The sequence below is a fragment of the Dufourea novaeangliae genome, unplaced genomic scaffold (genome assembly GCF_001272555.1).
Source record: "Dufourea novaeangliae isolate 0120121106 unplaced genomic scaffold, ASM127255v1 scaffold162, whole genome shotgun sequence".
NCBI classification, from domain to species: Eukaryota; Metazoa; Arthropoda; class Insecta; order Hymenoptera; family Halictidae; genus Dufourea; species Dufourea novaeangliae.
In genome coordinates, this window is record NW_015374046.1 from 2,357,666 (window position 1) to 2,376,170 (window position 18,505).

General features: G+C 40.5%; 2 protein-coding genes across 3 annotated transcripts; one reads left to right on the forward strand and one right to left on the reverse strand.

The window, feature by feature from the left end:
• The first annotated feature begins 3 nt into the window (after window positions 1-3).
• On the forward strand, window positions 4-9,506 carry LOC107189792. 2 transcript variants are annotated; one of them, XM_015578444.1, is made up of 6 exons: window positions 4-610; window positions 6,316-7,990; window positions 8,061-8,362; window positions 8,453-8,682; window positions 8,754-9,065; window positions 9,137-9,506. In XM_015578444.1, exons 1-6 carry the CDS (start codon window positions 497-499, stop codon window positions 9,330-9,332), a joined length of 2,829 nt encoding a protein of 942 aa, XP_015433930.1. In that variant the 5' UTR covers window positions 4-496; the 3' UTR covers window positions 9,333-9,506. The 2 variants fall into 2 exon arrangements, with proteins under 2 accessions (XP_015433930.1, XP_015433931.1); XM_015578445.1 differs by lacking the exon at window positions 4-610 and adding an exon at window positions 5,963-6,064.
• LOC107189793 lies at window positions 9,498-12,478 on the reverse strand. The gene is made up of 5 exons (XM_015578446.1): window positions 12,403-12,478; window positions 11,147-11,936; window positions 10,788-11,063; window positions 10,202-10,703; window positions 9,498-10,090 (listed from the first exon to the last, which is right to left on the reverse strand). Exons 2-5 carry the CDS (start codon window positions 11,926-11,928, stop codon window positions 9,866-9,868), a joined length of 1,785 nt encoding a protein of 594 aa, XP_015433932.1. The 5' UTR covers window positions 11,929-11,936; window positions 12,403-12,478; the 3' UTR covers window positions 9,498-9,865.
• Between the last annotated feature and the right edge of the window lie 6,027 nt (window positions 12,479-18,505).

Here is an 18,505-nt window from a genome sequence, read left to right on the forward strand (position 1 = left end):
GGTGTCGGTATTATCAACCGCGAAAACGGCCAACAGCGCCGTGGCGATTCCTCGAAACAAACAGTGACGCCTTGCCATTGGTCCTCTCGTCCGCATTTGAGTTGTCAAACGGCAGACGTCCGTTAAGAAAGCGGTTGCGGCGTGCCAAACATTGTAATAGTGACGGTATCGAAGAGCTTGTGCGTGCAATTTCGTCGAATTTTAGTTGTTTACTTCTTCTAATATCGCACCTAATCGACAATTATTGAACGTGACGTGAAACGACTACAAAATTTGGCGGGAATACGTGCTTGGAGGAAATCGTCTCTTTGTTCGTTACGTCGTATAACAGAGGATGTGAATGCTGACGCCGATCATTTTCAAGGGTTTCCGATTTGTGTACGAAACGCGTTACAATTCAACACAATACTCGTGGATCTGAATTTTTCGGTAGTGGCGAATGCATTTTATGAAACTGACAACGAATCTGTAGCAAGGATTGTGTGATATCGTCGGAATGTCAAGTCCAAGGAGCATCGGCGGTTCGGTTCGTGAAGGCACCCGAGTGGTGCTTCGCGAAATCACCGCATCCCTTCACAATTCACCTCCGATGCAAACGTCACGAATTAAGGTATTCATACGTTTCTCTTTTCTGTACTTGATAACTCGTATTTATGCACGTGATCACAAACACTTAGCTACCGTCAAGCTCGCCGTTCTTTTTATGCCGTTCCTTTTCCCCTCTTTCTCCTTGTTTTTATTGCTAACAGTCGCGAACAGCCAGAGAATCCCTATAAATAAACCTTGAATCTCCAGGAGCACCTTGAAACCGAAAATAAGTTTCGCTTCCCGCGGAAGAACATGTATTTGACATTCGGATAGCACGCATGCTCGTAGGAAATTCGAGGAATTATTTTTCGTGAATGAACATTGATAGACGCCCAATTTTTATTATACATTACATAAGGTATCTTGATAAGAACTATTAAGACTTCTTTTTCTCGAAAATCCACAGGCAGTAGAATTGCTTTTTACTTTGGGTTTATACAAAATAGTCTGTCAGTGATGGATATTTTACCTTTCTAAGATTAAACTTTTCGACATATAGAATGTATATTCGAATATGTTTGAATTTGTTTGCTCAGGGCCTATCGCTACACATAGTATTTTACTGTCCCCACTGACAATGTTTTTCGTGAGAACAATGTCTAATACTTTATGACACTTACTGCTACGACGACACCTGGTATAACTGTATATTAGTAGCATATTTGTACATATCGTAATATCTGCCACGCGCGGCGAATTGTCAATTAATAGGTTACAGTTAACCCCTTATAGTATACACCTAGGGCCATAGACCTTTCGTAACTTGCTCGCGAAAAATGTCCGCGTTTTTCGCACGCATGAGACAAAAACTGGTTTATCTCTTAAACCGGTTACCGTCTCTACTAAATTTTATTTTCCTGCAAGAATGTATAGATTTATGCCTTTTAGGCGAAGTGAAAGCGCTGTAAAATTTATACACGCTATCAAATTAGTGCAATCTGTTTTATCGATCGAATGATCGGCTATGGAAGAGGAAAGTTTAAAAACAATTCTTGAGGTTGATTGTAGGAGAAACATTATTAAACTTACAATATTCGGTATCTTCTATATCGCGTCGATCTAATCTACTGTGCAGAAAGCTTCATGGTGCTCGAATTACGCATAGCTATCTCCAATCGAGTGAAAGTGTCGATTAATAAGGATGAGATGGAGAATATTCAGTATTCTCACTGCACAAGATGCATATCATAAACAAGAATGTTAATTCTACATGAAATCAAAATGTAATCCTTTTGCTTTAGATATTTTACGCGTTTAGATATCAAATATAGATACCTGTTTTTACCTTTGGAAAGCTGGAAAAATGCTCCAACTTTCTTATCTAAAATTATATTCAGTTACATTCGAATCGCCCCCATTTCGATCCACTTTCCACGAACAAAGGCACCGGGTAACACGGCAAAAGGTATTATGAACATAAAATCGACCCGGAGCTGAAACGGAGTAATGCAGCCTTACACTATCAGTGGAACCCGCATCAATCAAGGGTCTACCTTATGATCTATCGTTCCCGCCAACTACACATCAAGGAAGTGCATACAGTATGTATTTCCTTTCGCAAGTTGCGCGGGAGAAACTGTACAAGAATCATTTCTGAACCGTTGACACGGGAGAATAGCTTTACGATCTGTCGTATCGATCGAACAATGATTAATTTACCATCACGGCAGCGAAGGGCTTGATTAACGGGGTGTCCACGTGTTACTCCAGATAGCGCCACTCCGTTACCGTGGTTCTCGCGTGCTTCGAAACCGTGTCCCACCACTTCCATAGTTGGTGATCTTTGTAGCATAATGCCCGTGCGGCGTGTGCGCGGTTCGACGTTGGAACAGCGGTGTTAAGAGGTAGAGAGCAAGTGTGTTAGTACGGTTATTATCGTGGCAGGACATTGGCGATGAATCTTCCGTCGCCAGCTGTCTTACATTCCGACCTAGAAGCTTGTTCCATGTTGGAGCACGAAATCGTCCTGTCGAAAGGTGAGCCGTGACGCTGCAGCGTTTCGCCAGTATGTAATCATCGCGGTTCTCTGGCTGGTCACTGGTGTGGTGGTGGGTGGTGTGCGCGCACAAACACACGCGCGCGTCCATACACATCTACATGCGTGTACGTTCGGTCGGTTCGTGTCGCGCGTGCCAACCCAGTGTGGTAGTGGTGGATGTCTAGAGTATCGACTGGAGAATGCGCTGCGCTAATATTAGAATTTTAACCAGAGGTATCCTCGGTTGATGATCGTCGGGTTCGGGTGAGTGGCTGCTGTTACGACAGGTCCGTCGCGATGACGAACAGACCGCGAGGCTCCGTTTCCATTGCTCGGACCTGGTTTCTTTCTCGTGTTTTAACGTCGTTCCATCGAATCAAACGTGTTCGATCGACGACGTATCCATACAACGTGTCCCGTTTTTGATCCTCGAGTAGGCTCGAAGAAATTGAGTAACGAACGGATCATAGAGAGAAAGACACACCCCTCCAAGTAGTGTCACACTCTCTCTCCCTCCTTCTTCCTTCCTTCTTGTCATCGCGGCCAGATGGGAATGACTCATGCGGTGTGTGTGTGTGTGTGTGTTGTGCGCGGGGTCTTTCGATGATGTCAAGAACGCGCCGAATAAGGAGACTGCAAGCTTCTCGAGTTTCGAAGGGAATTGCCACCGATTGCATATCGGTTCGCTCGCTCCAATGCATCGGACTCGAGCTGCGTGCTCGAGCGTGTACACGGTTGGTTTATACCGTGGATTAGCAAGTAAAAGCGCACGACACACACTACGATTCGTCACGGTCCGCGGATATGTCCTTATAATGCAGAATCGAGTAGGCAACGTCAATCAGCCTGCTCCTGAAGATATTACAGCTTGTTACTGTCGAGGCGTTTGTGTGCGAGTCGTGTCCTTTTTGGACAAATTGTTTCGACAGCGTTACACAGCTGTCAAGGATCTTCTTACTTTTTATTATTCAGCCGACCAGCTAGAGGTCCACCGAAAGGATACGACTTACACCCGGAAACGTCAACAGACATAATCACGTGACGCCGGATCGTGACATCCTCGTTTTAAAAACCTGTCAGCCTATATACTATTCATGCACGTTTCCATACTTTCTACGATCGATTTCCTGCCAGTCCCCGCGTCGTAGTTTTTCGCGATGCACTCGCAAGAATACGAAGGACAATTACATTCTAACGTTCGATTGGCCTAACTTAACTATACCAGACAATGTCGAATCCGCTGAGAAATCAAAATTTTCGCAGGAAGGGCACGGAAGCAACCTGCTACCCGAAATGTTAACAAAGTGTCTGTAGATGAAGTGCAAAGGACCCTCGGACTCTCATACGTGTTCGTATATCCCACGAGGCTGATGCATGTCAAAATCAGCTGACAATGAACGATTTCTCGGAGTTACGTAATACAAGTGACGAAAGAACGAAGAAACCGAACGAAATGTTTTAGTTCAGCGGTACACAACTGCCTAACGTAAATACTAGTACATAGTACGCATTGCTGCGATGATTCTTACCGATGGAACCATCCATTGACCCCCTACAGTACGGCAAGAATTATTCCCGCGTATACGCACATGCGAGTGCTCGGCAGCGTGTACAGGATTACCGGGCGCCCGCGGTTTACGCGTTGTTCTACTTTCTAAATGCATTTGTTACACCTTGTGAAAAAGCTGTCTACAATTCCCGCAAATGCACACGATGATCGAACGCAATGGAGGAGGTACACCGGGCTGCGTGTTAATTACCATTTATCGTGGTCCGTTTGAAAACGAGACGATTGGGTTAATTCGTCGAGCACGCGGGATACCCTAACCTGTTATTTAATTGGCGCGTTCTCGATAGATGAATCGGATGATTTTTCTTTTATCCGATTGTCCTACTGTTAAACAGAACGATAAGGTTGTACTATGAAATTACGGCGATATGATCCACTAACACGATTAGAGCGATAAACAACCAGCTGGAGAACGGTTTCCCCGTGTTTTGCTGATTAATTGAACGTTACGTCACTGAATGCTTCGGAGTCAGTGAACTGGAAACACGCGTGTACGGTATTCTCGATTTGTTGGACACGAGAGAAAGGGACACGATGGACGAATGGGGAGGACTGGGGTGGTGAACGGGTTGCGCGCCGCTCTAAAAATGAGCAGAGGAAAAAATATACAAAAGCGGGATTGGGGTGAATGGCAGACGAAAGACGTTTCGTATCGTCGGAAATAAGCGTGTGTCTCTTCTCGGGGGCGAGAGGGCACATAGGTGGGGAAAGCAAGAAAGAAGTTGGCCGCCGTGGGGTTCCGTGACACCCGCGTGTAAATATGGCCTCGTATCGGCCGCGAGCGAGCGCCGAAAGTGGAGGTCCTTTCGGGAAGACATGGGGAATCTCGTCCATAAGGTAATCCCGCAACGAACGTCTCGTTTTCCACATTATATACATATACGCTCGCGGAGTCGTTCGGCGATCGATACGCCGAAGATTGCCCGAGCTGAAAAATTCCCGCGACCGTCTCCGCTTCTCGAACCGGCCGTCTGCGAGTAATCACCGTGTATTCGATGGTCTCGGGTTTGAAATTAAATTCGAACAACGGTATAACGTATATTTTCCACGGGAGAGAGAGAGAGAGATCAGTAACCCTCGGAGACAGAGTGGACTTTACGGATCGAATAACGTTAGACGAACTGGTTTCGTCGGAGCAGAGAGGTCATCGTCGGTTTCGAAACTCGGTTTTGGGAAGATAGGAATGTCTCGCGAGAAGCCAATTTCTTTGAGCTGTTCAGGAACATTCGTCGATTGTATCTTGTCGCGATAACTCGATCGAAATTACGATTCGAACGAGGACAGAACGGAACTCCCTAGAGAACGCAAAGAACCGTATCTTGTACGTATTTACAAACAGGATTGACGGTACAATTAGTCCCAAAAGGCGATAACGATCAACCACGCTTGCTTTCCGTTCTTCGCTCGAATTACAATTCGATTGCCTTGCGATTAAATTCGATACAACCACGATAAAGTAGTTCGATCACAGGAGGAAACGCTTCTTCCACTTACCGTGATATCACATCCGCGAATCCGATTCATCGGACGATTCGGTCCCCGCGAGTACGATCTTTTTCTCTCGACAACGCGAGCCATCGCGTTCGCTCGTAACTGTTCTCTTGGCATCGATACCGACGGGCGCCGAGATACTGGCGCAAGATTCAGCAAAACATAATTCCTTCCCTCGCCCGTCCGTCCCTGTATATTTTATAATTAGTCGCAGCGGCGAAGATTGTTGCGCAATTCCTGAAAGAAATCCACCCGATGTTCGCGCGGTTCGGGATCTCGTGGTCAGCTGATTATGGCTCAGTGAACGGCGAACTGGCCCGATAGACACGCACATTGAACAAGGGGGTGTTTGACGGATTAAAAAAATGGAATATATCAATAAGTTACTGCAACGCACCGCCGCGAACCCGGCAAGGACGTCGTCGTCCCCGACACCGGTATATTTTCCGTGTAACACGACGTCCTATGTCACGAGAAAACTTGCAGTTTTTGACTGGTTCTGTGTTGTGTGGAATGGATCGAAAGGGGAGGAGTGTGTATTTCCGAGCTATAGTTTCATGGATTTCGTAAAAGTGTACATTATCATCCGGTGCGAATGGAGTTTGAATGACTGAGTATTCGTTTGGATACGATTGTTATACTTCTTAGATCATAGAACTAATGTCCACCTCTGTTTTCTTTTCGTCAGAGCGGCAACGACAGTTTGCTACAAAAAACAACAGCAGCAGAGCATGAGGTGAAGGTCCGTTTCGCCCGGGAATTCGCCGACGTCGGATCAATCACCTACTCGGCCCCAGAATCGTCTCTGTCATCGGCTAGTAGTTTCCAGAGTCTAAGCAGCACTCTCAGCACAAAAAGCAGCAACGGCATATGCCCGGACTCGTTGCCCGTGAGCCCCAATGAGATCTGGAACAAGTCCTACACGAACACCACTATACCGGGTGTCGAAGACCTGATTCTCGGTTGCGCGGAAATACAGATCAGGAGCGAAGAGGACCAATCATTCGAGACGCTACAGAACACTCAGGATCTTAGTCAGGATCAAACGTTCGCGTCTGCCACCGACGAACCGATTGCCGAGCTGACCAGAGATCTAATCGACGACGTCTCGCCGTTGGACTGTCCCGAAATCGTTGAGGCGATCGATGTCAGCACATCTAGGTCGTGTTCGCCGATCAGTGGTACACAGGATTACCAAGATCGACCGATTTTTATAACTCCCGTGATACAGACAGAGGAACCAATCGAGAGATCGGTTTCCCCTAGTACAGCCAGTGACCTAATCGATAGCGTTCAAACCTGTACCTCCGACTACGTCGACGAACTTCCACTGCCACATTGCAGCACAGAGGAGGCTAACTTAAACTCCACGGTCTGTTTGTCATCCGTCAAAGAGAGCCCAGATGCTCCTAGCGTCGATGAACAGATCGTGATAGAGAATACTCATCAGGTCCAGGTTGACCCCGTTACTGTAAATATCGTATCGTTCTCCGCGGTAGACTTTGTGAACTCGGTGTCCGTGTCGACAGAACATGCAGAGGACATATCGTTGCCTAGTATATCGACATTGCCATCGTTGCATTTAACCGACTCGACGCGATTATCCGAAAGCGACGCCCACGAAGCTGGCAATGAACATAGTCCATTGGTGAGGTCTTCGTCTCCTGTGAACGATTCTGAAAGCGCGACCGAGTTACCGGAGAACCTACCGAAGAGTCTCAAACAAGAAACCGAGGACGTAGGTAGTAATCGTGTAGAAACGATTTTATCTGATCTTTGCGATGACAATGTCGTCGCTATCAGCAGAGAAAGTTGCACAATTTTATTAAACGATACTGCTCCTCCTGCGCCGAGCACACAGGAATCCGAGAACGAGGTTTCGAAGTTATGGAGGAGTCCCTTGGAGACTGAAAACGACAAAACCAGCAGTAACGTTGAAGTTAATTCAAAAGTAGATATCCCAGAGGTGAACGTTTCTCCTTCAGTCGAGAAGGAAGTAGAGAATACTGAGTCGAATGAGCATTTGGATGATAAAAGCGCAGACGTATTAGAGAAAACAGATGCGATAGAATCGGTGGACGAAAAAGAAGACGAAATCGAGAAGGAAACCCCCGAGGACAAGTTAGACAGGACACTGACTTTCGAGAGTGTCTCTTTGGATTCGGAGACTGCATTGGATGCAGAGCAATATACGGAATTTAAGCCACAGAGGCAAAGCACCACGCTAGTTTTACCCACTGATATCGAACAGCCGAACTTCGATGAACTGCAGTCGGCTGCCGAAGAGATCGCCAACGATATTTGGAATTCATCGTTGGAGTTCCCAGAAGAGAGTGACCGTTTTATTAGCGCAACATCCGAAAGTGAGTACCGTTACCATTGAAATTTTCACTTCGTTAACACGCTAATATTAACGACGATTATTATTTTCAGTATTCCAAGATCCAACCTGCTTCGATTTTCTAAGCTGTCAGGGTAATTCTAAAACCATAAACCGTCTTAGAGCGGATTCTTTATATGTAAAGTTCGACCCATTGGTTGGGGATACCAGTATGTTGCCCCAAGGAAACACAGACACTATTAATGAGGAGCAAAATGGAAAAACTGAGAGCCCACCACCAAACATCGTTACTCCGAAACGTAATCCTGCCATAGCGGCTATAGACAGGCTACTTTTTTACAGCCCAATTTCTACGAGCATGACACAAAAAATGGACGAACCTAGGGAAAAAATTGTGAGTAGTTGTTACAATGTACATATATATATATATACATATTTAGAAATAATTCAGGAATCGACCATTGTATTAAACGGGTTTGTACAGGAACAGTCTGCAGAGGAACCAAAATCAGACACTCCGCTAATTAACGATGTTAATTTGAGCAAAGAGTTAGAATTAGTTAGGGCAACTGTACTCCAATTAGAGGACGAACTGGAGAAACAAAAAAAAGAGCACAAGGCTGAATTGGAAAGACAAAAGAATTCTTTCCAAGAAAAGATTAATCAGTTACAGGCACAAATAGCGCAGGAGGTAAAGAGTAAATCTCAAATGACGTAAGTTATTCGTTACCTGTAGAATATTCTGTTTCTAATATAGTCTAGATAACTAGGAGTATCGTTCATAGGGTCGTAGTTGAAGAATATGAAAAATCGATTAGCCGACTGCTCACGGAGAAAGAAAGGGACCGCACGAGTTTCGAACAAGAGAAGACAAAGATACAGGATGAACTACAAGCCACAAATGTTCACTTGTCGAACACAGAGGCTGCATTCAACGATGTTCACCAGAAGTATGAAAAAGTGAAAGGAGTCGTATCGGTATACAAAAATAATGAGATAGTGCTGAGGGAAAGTATCCAGGAAAATATGGAGACTATAAAGTGTTTACAAACGCGGTATGATAACTTGAAAAATCATGCTACAGCCCAACTCGAGAAGTACGTATCTACGTAAGCTGTAAGCATAGCATGCAGATACTTAACACATTGCTTTATATTGAATATTTCAGGGCTAACTCTGATTTGGAAGTCATACGGAAACAACACGAAGACGAAGTAGTAAAGCTCCACGCCATGGTACGAAAAGCAGAGCTTAAAAGTAATTCGCTAGCCGAATTGGTCGAGCAAAAGACTAAAGAAAACAAGGAACTAACGCAAATATTGGATGAGGTGATCGCCAGGGTGGGTCACCAAAACACGGAATAAAAACCGAAAGAATAAACGAGTATCGCGGCTGCAATCGCGATTAGTCTTTATTTTTTTACTCGCCCCCTTAACGTTTTAGATACAACCGTATACCAGATATGATTCATCTATGTATGTGTATATGTATACATGCGTTGTTTCTAAAATTAATTGCAAATTACGTTTTTGTTTCAAAGAAGCACCTTTTATTAATTATTTATAAGTTGTGAAATATATATATATACTATTTTACCGCTAATAAAAATAGGCATATTTGAAACAACCTTTCTCGTTTATGCAGTAAAAAAATAGCTAATACTTCACACATTTTTTTTTTTGTATTAACAGTCACACATTTGCGCGTCGATAAGTCTCCACGCGTGGTTTCGATATAATACATTTCAAGTATATCTCTTTATATATTTCGTTAAATAAAATTCACTGTCCGTAAGTGTATGCCATGCCGACATACCAAACGATAATTCGTACTTTAAATAACGACCTTTGCGTAAAGTTGAGTCAATTTCTTGGAATCTAACAGCGGGTGAGTATTGTCAGTCGGTTGGTCCCGCGTCGATTACGAATAAAACATGATGTTCCGCTAGTTTTAACATGCGATCACTAGTACTCCCTGGCTTGCGGGGAATATTTCTATTCTCAAGATCCGGCATACATTTCTTGATGGTCCGCGCTAAATTAGTAGCATACTGCTTGAAGTGTGGATGAGTCATGCCAATTCCTTTAGTTTTTAAAGTTTCCGCTACTGCCCACAGTAGTTTCTAAAAAATATATATATCTATATATATATGTACATATTTTTCATCATACTTTACGAATGCTTGTTGAAAAAGAAAAACAAGGGAATTGAAATTAATTCACAAAATACGCACCTTTCTATGCGCATCACTAAGTTCGGTTCGTCTTTCAATTAAAGATGTCTTATTCTTTTCAATTATATTACTAGATGAATGCCTATCCCACGGAGATACAGTATTATTAACCAATTCACGGGTGCAGTCAAAGGATAAACTCTTTGGCCACTTATATCGTGGCCCCTCCAATTCTTCCTCGCTTTTCCTTTTTCTTGATCCTTCTATCTTTTCCATTGCATCAGAATCATTTTCCTTTGACCCACTTGTGAACAACGCACGCTTAATGCTCTGAGCGTTCGCTCCAGTTGAGAGTAACTTACTCGGCCCCGCTCTATCGGCAGGTGGACTTTGAAATAAGGCCCGCTTCGATGTCTCTATTTTTACTTTTAAAGGGCTAGGACCGTCTAAAGCGAGTCTTCGAGCTACTTTTTTTTTAGTTGAACTCCTGGGGGTCCCCCTTGGACTCTTACACCGTGGACTCTTCCCTCTTGGACTTTTTCCTTTCTTAACAGTAGGTTTCCTAAATTGAAGGGAACAAGGATAAATTTATTGTTTAAATTAAATCGAATTAATAAACCACGGTGTTATAAGCTTAATTACGTACTTAATATTTAAAACTAGAAGTTTTTTATTATTGAGCGCTAATCCCTGTAAATTCGCACTAGAGAATGTTTTCCGCCTCCGCGTCAAATGACTTAGTCTCTTCCCTGGACTTTGACCATTATTACGTTTAGCTAAATTATTTCGCTTTTTAGCACTTCCTGGTGCATGCTTAGAGAACCATACAGTACAAGTAGATTGAGTTTCAACCCCTATATATCTTTCACATAATTTCATTGATAGGCTCTGAAACTCCTCCACTGCTCTACTTCTGTTGTAACTAAAATATGATTGAATGTATTATAAAATATGTTTATAGTTATATGTAGAGAGTTGAGCTGTATAAAATGCTTATGTACTCACTGAATACCATAACATTTATGACAATATGCTTCAGGCCATGTCAGATCAGCAACTTCTTTCTCATCAACAGTGTGATAAAGAAGCATTTGTTCTAATGTAGAACTGGAAAGTGTTTGTTTTGTATTATCTTCAGTTGCAGGCACTTGTACTTGGTCAGTTCTCAAAGTATTTGTTGTACTTTCATCAGCATGCAGTGCATTGTTCTTATTACTAGGAACTACTTGGTCTATTCTAAAATTATCACGGGAAATGTTACTCATAACATCCTTTGTTTCTAAATTATTACTAATATTATTTTGACATTGTGGATCACATGCATCGAAAGCATTAGACAAATTTCTAGATGTGCTTTTGGTACGCTGATAAGAATTATTTGTACTAATGTTCTCTTTCTGTTGTTCTGGAGATTCTTGCCTTATATCAGGTTGTGCTTGTTTCTCTGGTGGCAATACATTTGGTGTCCAAAACAGATGGCGATTTTCATAAATATGTAACAGCAATTCTGAACAATCAGTTCTACAGATTGTAAGCTTAGGTGGTGGTGGTACTCCACTTAAAAATTTATTGATTTTGGCTAATAAATTATTATCAGATGTAGCAACTAAGTCAGCTTGAGAAGGTTTCTCAGGACTAGCTGGCACTGCCACTGTCTCATCTTCTAATGTTTCATTCTTTTGCTGATCATCTTCGTCATCACTGTTGAACATCTCTGGACTAGAGATGTTTGGAAGTTCTTTTTCTGCTGCAAGACTTCCATTTCTATTGGAATAACAGCAATCCATGGCATTGTCTATAATAAATAAATAAAGCAGGATAGAAACACTAAAATATTTTTCTTCAACATGTGGACTATTTAAACAGAACTATTTCGTTTTTCATTTCATGTTACGTTTACAGTGTTATTTTATCCGCATTCAGTTTGAAGTTTAAATGCATTCAAGTAAGGCTCGGTTATGAGCAAGGGCCGTGAAATGTTTGTTATAGCAACGAAGGTTATCGAATCTTGTACGAAAATGTTCGTTACGAAATAGTACGATGATAAAGGGACATGCCAGGTTTTTACATGACTTATATCTTAACTACGCATTGTTGAGTAATTAGATAACACTTAGCACTCGTTTCTGAACACGGTTAGCTCGTTCCTTTTTACGACCCACCGTAAAACATGGGACACAACGGATACTCCATTTTAAAGTAAATAAATAGACAAAATTCTCACAAAAAAATACTTGGTGCACCAATCTCCGCGTACTTACGTCTTCTAATTTATCAACGTTCAAATTTTCTTCGCTTGATAATTCACTGGCTAAAAGTCAAATTCAGCTGTTTCATGTCCTGATAACACCCAGTCTGCTACGAACAACACTGGCACGTATGTCATGTATGTCATACACCTGACGACAGCCCATTTAAAACATTCAGGCTGATATACATGTACTGCTGTATTGTTTTCCCAATTAAATTTCTTAGCGCAAAAAGCATGTTTATGTTTATTAAATGTTCTTAATTTTTATTTCTCAACATTTTATGCTTTTAAGTTCCGATAGAAATGTACATATATGTAGAAAACGATCTAGAATATGATTCATTTAATGCATTTATCTTAAGAAATAAGATTATCTGTAAAAATTATCTAAGAAAAACTGTCGACAGTTTTAAACGTGGCAGAACATACGATTGTGTACATATATTGCGAACATATATGTGTACACATTGTATAGTATACAGTAGTATATACAATGGAACAATGATTCTTTTTTCATTCTTCAAAGTGAGACGTCACTGCATTAAATTTCTTCGATGGCATTATCGCTCTGAACCACTCTGAATACCAGATCACAAGAAAAAACGCATCAAATTCAAGTAAATAGTAGGTGATAGTAAGCATCGACTAGGTATAGAATAGACCTATCATTCAATGCTCTTTTTTGTCCTACATTCGGAGGGCTACGTAACCCTCTTACCATTTCAGTGCCAATACCCGACGTTACCGATAAAGCATGAATTCTGAGTATTATTAGCACAAATGGAGCATTATATATTCCATTCATTCAATATGATTTGGTGAGTATAAAAATATCCGATGCTTCGGTTTAAAAGATGAATATTGTAATAGTGATGAAATATGATAACATATTCTAAATTTCATCGTTAATGAACATTTTAGTAATGTTACGTTTCCCACGTTCCCTTTTTATTCGTTTTTATATTTTTCTTAGCTGATAACGTGATATAAGAATCCTAATACGCACAATCAATTACCTTCTGGTAATTGGTGAGGAAGTAATTAAACAATGAACTTCGACCAACTAGAGCTTAGCTAGTCAAGCTTTCTTCATGAAAAATAGTTTTGATCTATTATTTAACTGGTAATATCTATTGTATTGTATTTCATAAACTTTGGCATCATTGTCAAATTGACAGCATATATTTATCATAGATGGCGTTAGAGAACCATTGGAGGATTGAAAACTTCGAGAAGACGAGAGTAAAATTAATACTTTCGATCTATTAGGAAGTGGAATATCACATTTTCGGGGATAGCGTGTTTCTCTTTGTTTCCCTTTCATGATAGTCATTCCCTCCTGAATTAATCTCGGGTGCATATAAGAAAATATATTGAAATATAATTCAGCGGTAAATATTCTATTTCGTTCAAATAGAAAGTTGAGCAAGCAGGAAAGCGACCAATCCTCACGTTCTTCACCAACCGACGCACCAATCACAGGCCTTATACATAACCGAATCAACCAATGACAGCCAGTCAGCAGCGTAACGGTCGTTCATCTCAGGGAAGCTGGACTGATTAGACGTGTAGTGATCTCGCTCGTGGCGAAGTAAGTATTATTACTTTTCACTTTAAATTATTTATGCTATTAGTATCTACATTACCACTCTATCGTTACATTTGTTTAGTATCTATTCAATTCAATGCAAATAATCGTAAATTAACTCGGTATTGCTGGATAAAGTGAACTGGTTTCACGATTTCTGTTCTCTCCCGGTACCAATTAGTATTTACGCAGTTTTTGTTTAATTTGCAATCTTTAGCGATACTCTTTGAGTCAATAATTGTTTCGTTGTGACTCAGTCATTGTTAATTTAGTATAATTACTTAGTATTAACGTTTATTTTCTGTTCCAGAATTCTGGCTAGAAAGAACGCGCCAACGATGCCAATCCCATTAGACGCAATTTGGCGGGAAATTGGTGAATTCTGGTGATGTATTACAACAAAATAGTTAATATTCCACTAGATATTTTTATTTTAGTACACTTTTACTGTTTTGACCGTAAACTTGATCGCGATTTTCTGATTAACTGTGCTGAAAGCAAACAAGAATTTTTTCGAGAAATATTTCGCGTTCAAACGCAATTGAAGCATTCAATATGGCTTCTTGTTTGACCATTAGGAAATTTAAACGGGAATGTTCCAGAAGTTTCAATTCGAAATACTCATAGTTTACTGGATCTCGGTCGCGAAATTGTTTAAATTTTAATAATTTTTCGAGTTTATCATTACGATGTCATCGTATTTGTATTTATACATATACGGTTTCGAGTGTAAGTTTAATTATACATATAGAAGCTGCGTAGTTTACGATGCTCATGGAAGCTTAAGTAAATAACGAAGCCTTAATCCTTGCAACGATTTTCTCAATATTTATAAAATTCGGTACGCGATGTAGACAGAAATAACGAACATTCTTAAACTCTAACGACGAATGTCTTCAATATAATATATTAGTAACAAATATATATCAGTAATGAATATAATATATTGAAACAATGGAGAATTATTTTGGAATATTTTTTAACTATGGTACCTTTGCGTAGTTAAATTCATATTTGAATATTTATCGTCGAATGACAGTATTTTCATGATAAAAACACTTGGTAAAATATAAAAATAAAAGGGCTAAGCCGGTGCACGTGCGCCGTATTGTATTTCTTTCCCCCCTTTTTTTTCCACAGTATTTGGTGGCCGCGTGCAAGGCGGTCGAGTCGAGTCAGTGTTTGTTTACATCGAAGTTTTTTCTGTTTATGCGGAGCGAACTGGCGCCGATTAGGATCTCACCGGAGATGTATTATGGTCTTCGCGGAACTAGAGTCAGTGTTTGTTGCGTACAATCTCAAATTATTTTCAGAGTTTCGGGACACTCTTTGCTTTGTGTGTCGCGAAAGTAGAATCATTTGTTCGCCGGTTGAGATTTTCGGTCGCGATAGTTTTTTATTTTCATTTTTTTTCTACTTGAAAGTACTCGTTCGCGAAAGTAGAGTCAGTGCATCACTGAAGTGGATTTTTGGGCGAAGCTCTACAAATAGAGATTGTAAGTATCCTTATATTTTATTACTTACACTGTTCAACTGAAACAGCTAGAGTTTTGAGAAGAGGTTATTACGTGTTCCGTTCCTTTGTTTCAGATATATCAGATGCTGCATAAACAAACACTGCAGAGGATGTCCTTGGGCGAAGCTGCACCATTTTTCAAGATTCGTTGAGAGAGAATATTAAAGGGAGTTCTTCAGTCATCGGGTGAGTGAATGTTTTTATTCCTCCAGTCCCCAATCATGTCGTATGACGATTGGTCCTAAACAGCACGGGCGACTGGTTGTATACGTGCTTTTGGCGAGTACAGTGAAAACGGATATGCAATCGTACGATTGCATATTCGCGAGTAATATATGATCTGTTATGTTTCTTAGTTAGGTTAAGGAATTCTTGTACGCCGCGTTTATTATTAGTAACATAATTCATAACTATTTTGTATTAAAAGACTATGAGTTGACTATTTAATGTTCGGCTTAAAGGCGAACATCATACAGATGAAATCACATTGGTTATGATGTACTTTCTTTAAGTGTTCAATTTAACATGAGATATTAATCTTGGATATTTCAATAGAGATCATTCTATTGTTTAAATAGTTGTTATTTTTTTATCAATTGAGTATATATTGAGAACGTGGTAGTATGTTATTTATTTCACTAGAAATGATTTTCACTGATGATGATATGTGCAATAATTTCAGTATAGTCATTTTAATACAGTCGTTTGGTATCATTTATGAATGTAGAACGAAATACGATCTACATAAGGAAAATTGCAGAACATAGAAAATACAATATATTCACAATGGTCTATAAATAACGGTCAGCTGATTAAAAGAATAATAATCAACTTGTTAACGTGTGAAATAAATATCAACCGTAGATTCGAATATAGAGTAGAAAGAACAGAAACCACACCGGTATGTTTAAAATAGAGGGGAAAACGTGGTGGTGCCTTCTTTGATAGGCATGTTATAGCAGTTAGCGCAATACCACGAGACGCGACAGCACGTTTCAATCCCGGAACCAGTGTCGCGAGACACAAAGGTATCATTCGTATTTGCAAGTTCCATGAAATAATGGAACACGTGTACTGGGAATCGCGATAAAGTATCGGTGCATAAAAAGAAGACGTATTAAGTTATGTCACCTGTGCATCGATATGCACGACCTAGTGAAAAACCGCGTGTTATGGAACAATTTAACACGTTGTGCATGTATGACCATTGAACAGTGCATTGTGATTTCCAGTTATCGTGGCCGGTGTTTTCGTTGCCAATGGCAAAGAACGCATACGGTTGCGTACACGGGTAGAGTACCGAGACGTACTGGCGTGTACTCACGTCCACTTTAATGGAGTGTGAGCGTTAAATGCAGGGAAGGTACTACTGTGTTTCACCAGCATGTATAGTGTTCCACAAACATATTTGTATGGTCGACGTATATACTCAGAAGGAATGAGTATTTATATTCTGTCCTTTAAAAAAGGGCAGGCCCAGAGGTGTCCATCTACTCTTGCGAGCAGCATTCTTTCCCTCCGGAGGTACCCTGACTATGGGACTTGGATTGACTCGCTCGAGTCAATCTGAGGTCGGTAGTCGGGGAAACCTACGAGGGGAAGCTTGTAATTGCTTGTAGCTCGTGGGCGGCATTTGGACACCTTTGGTATTAGAGTTAATTTTTATGATAATTAGTATTTAATAAAATTTTATTTCACCCATTAGTCTGTTAATTATTATTTTCAACAGTTATACCGTCATTTGTAGACAAATAACTAAATGAATATAACTTAAATTTATTTACTATTTGAATACAGTATATAATATATCAGTTTACTTGAGAATATGCAATTCTAGATTAACAGTTTGTACTGAATTATATCAGAAATACGTACTACCACGTTGCTCTAAGACATAAATAAAAATTAAGTAGTGTATTTTGATACACTAAAAAAAATGATATTACAGACCATGTACAAGAAGGCGTTTCGCGACGGGTAGATTTCTGCGTCAAAGTGACATGTTTGTTACACTTATGTTATGTCTTATATTGACTTTGACGACGGGATCGCCCGAGGGTTATTCAATACATAGAGTCATTTATCTAATTGCAGAGTCTTGCTTAGAGTCTTAATAACTAAATTCTACAATATTAATAAATAGTCAATCTTTGATTTTCAATTTTTATTAATACAAAGTCGAGTCACTTTTATTGCAAAATGAAATGAAAAAGAATAAAAGAGAAGTAGCCCGTTAGAAGAGCAAAAAGTAATAATTATTTTAGTTAGGATTTTCAGGATAATTATTCCGTGTTCGTTGCTCGAACCCTTTCACGTGCCCAGGTGCTACTTGGTTGGGCGAGAGCAACGGGGAACGATGACTTGATTTCATATAATAATAACATGTCTATGCGACTGGCAATGCGTTAGCTTACCGTGCACGACGTATTTTCCACTTATGTGTGTGTGTGATTAGGCAGTGGAATTGCGTCGTTTAGATTTCTATCAATTAACATTTCATCTGTAATTGTTCCGTGGAACAATTTCGCACAATTTCCGGTATCGGTCGTACATATTCCTTTGCTTTATACAATGTTTATAATAAAATTTCCATGGAATATGTACCGGTTTAGAGTATCTCGCTATCAGACGAGAAAATTAACGCGTAATCGATATAAAGTGTACCAAGTATACGTATATTGCTTAAACAATTTTTCTATTCTCGCAATGGATGCTAGCCTTTGTCAGTCGATTTCAGGAAAATGGTACGTACATTAGAGTGTGCAAGTTAAATATCACGTTTGGGTGTCGGAGGCGTCCCGGGATGTCCTCTCTAGATTTGCACCCGGGCGCATGCTTGAGAACCGTGGAGTGTTGTGTGTTGGTGAGAATCTGTCTTGCGAATTTATTTTTAAATATAGGGCTAGATAGGTAGGTAGCATACTCTCTGGTGTGTGAGTGTGTACGATTAGACTGTAAGTAGGTAGGGGCCGGGGCAGGCTATCACATTTTCGGGTGGGTTCGCGTAGG

Excerpts from the sequence above, each read along its gene's own strand:
- LOC107189792 (XM_015578444.1), top strand. The coding sequence starts at position 497 with ATGTCAAGTCCAAGGAGCATCGGCGGTTCGGTTCGTGAAGGCACCCGA. Across the intron at positions 611-6,315 it reads TGCAAACGTCACGAATTAAG|AGCGGCAACGACAGTTTGCT; the intron begins GTATTCATACGT and ends TCTTTTCGTCAG. Across the intron at positions 8,363-8,452 it reads ACGAACCTAGGGAAAAAATT|GAACAGTCTGCAGAGGAACC; the intron begins GTGAGTAGTTGT and ends GGGTTTGTACAG.
- LOC107189793 (XM_015578446.1), bottom strand. The coding sequence starts at position 11,928 with ATGGATTGCTGTTATTCCAATAGAAATGGAAGTCTTGCAGCAGAAAAA. Across the intron at positions 11,064-11,146 it reads CATAAATGTTATGGTATTCA|TTACAACAGAAGTAGAGCAG; the intron begins GTGAGTACATAA and ends ATCATATTTTAG. Across the intron at positions 10,091-10,201 it reads TTAGTGATGCGCATAGAAAG|AAACTACTGTGGGCAGTAGC; the intron begins GTGCGTATTTTG and ends TATATTTTTTAG.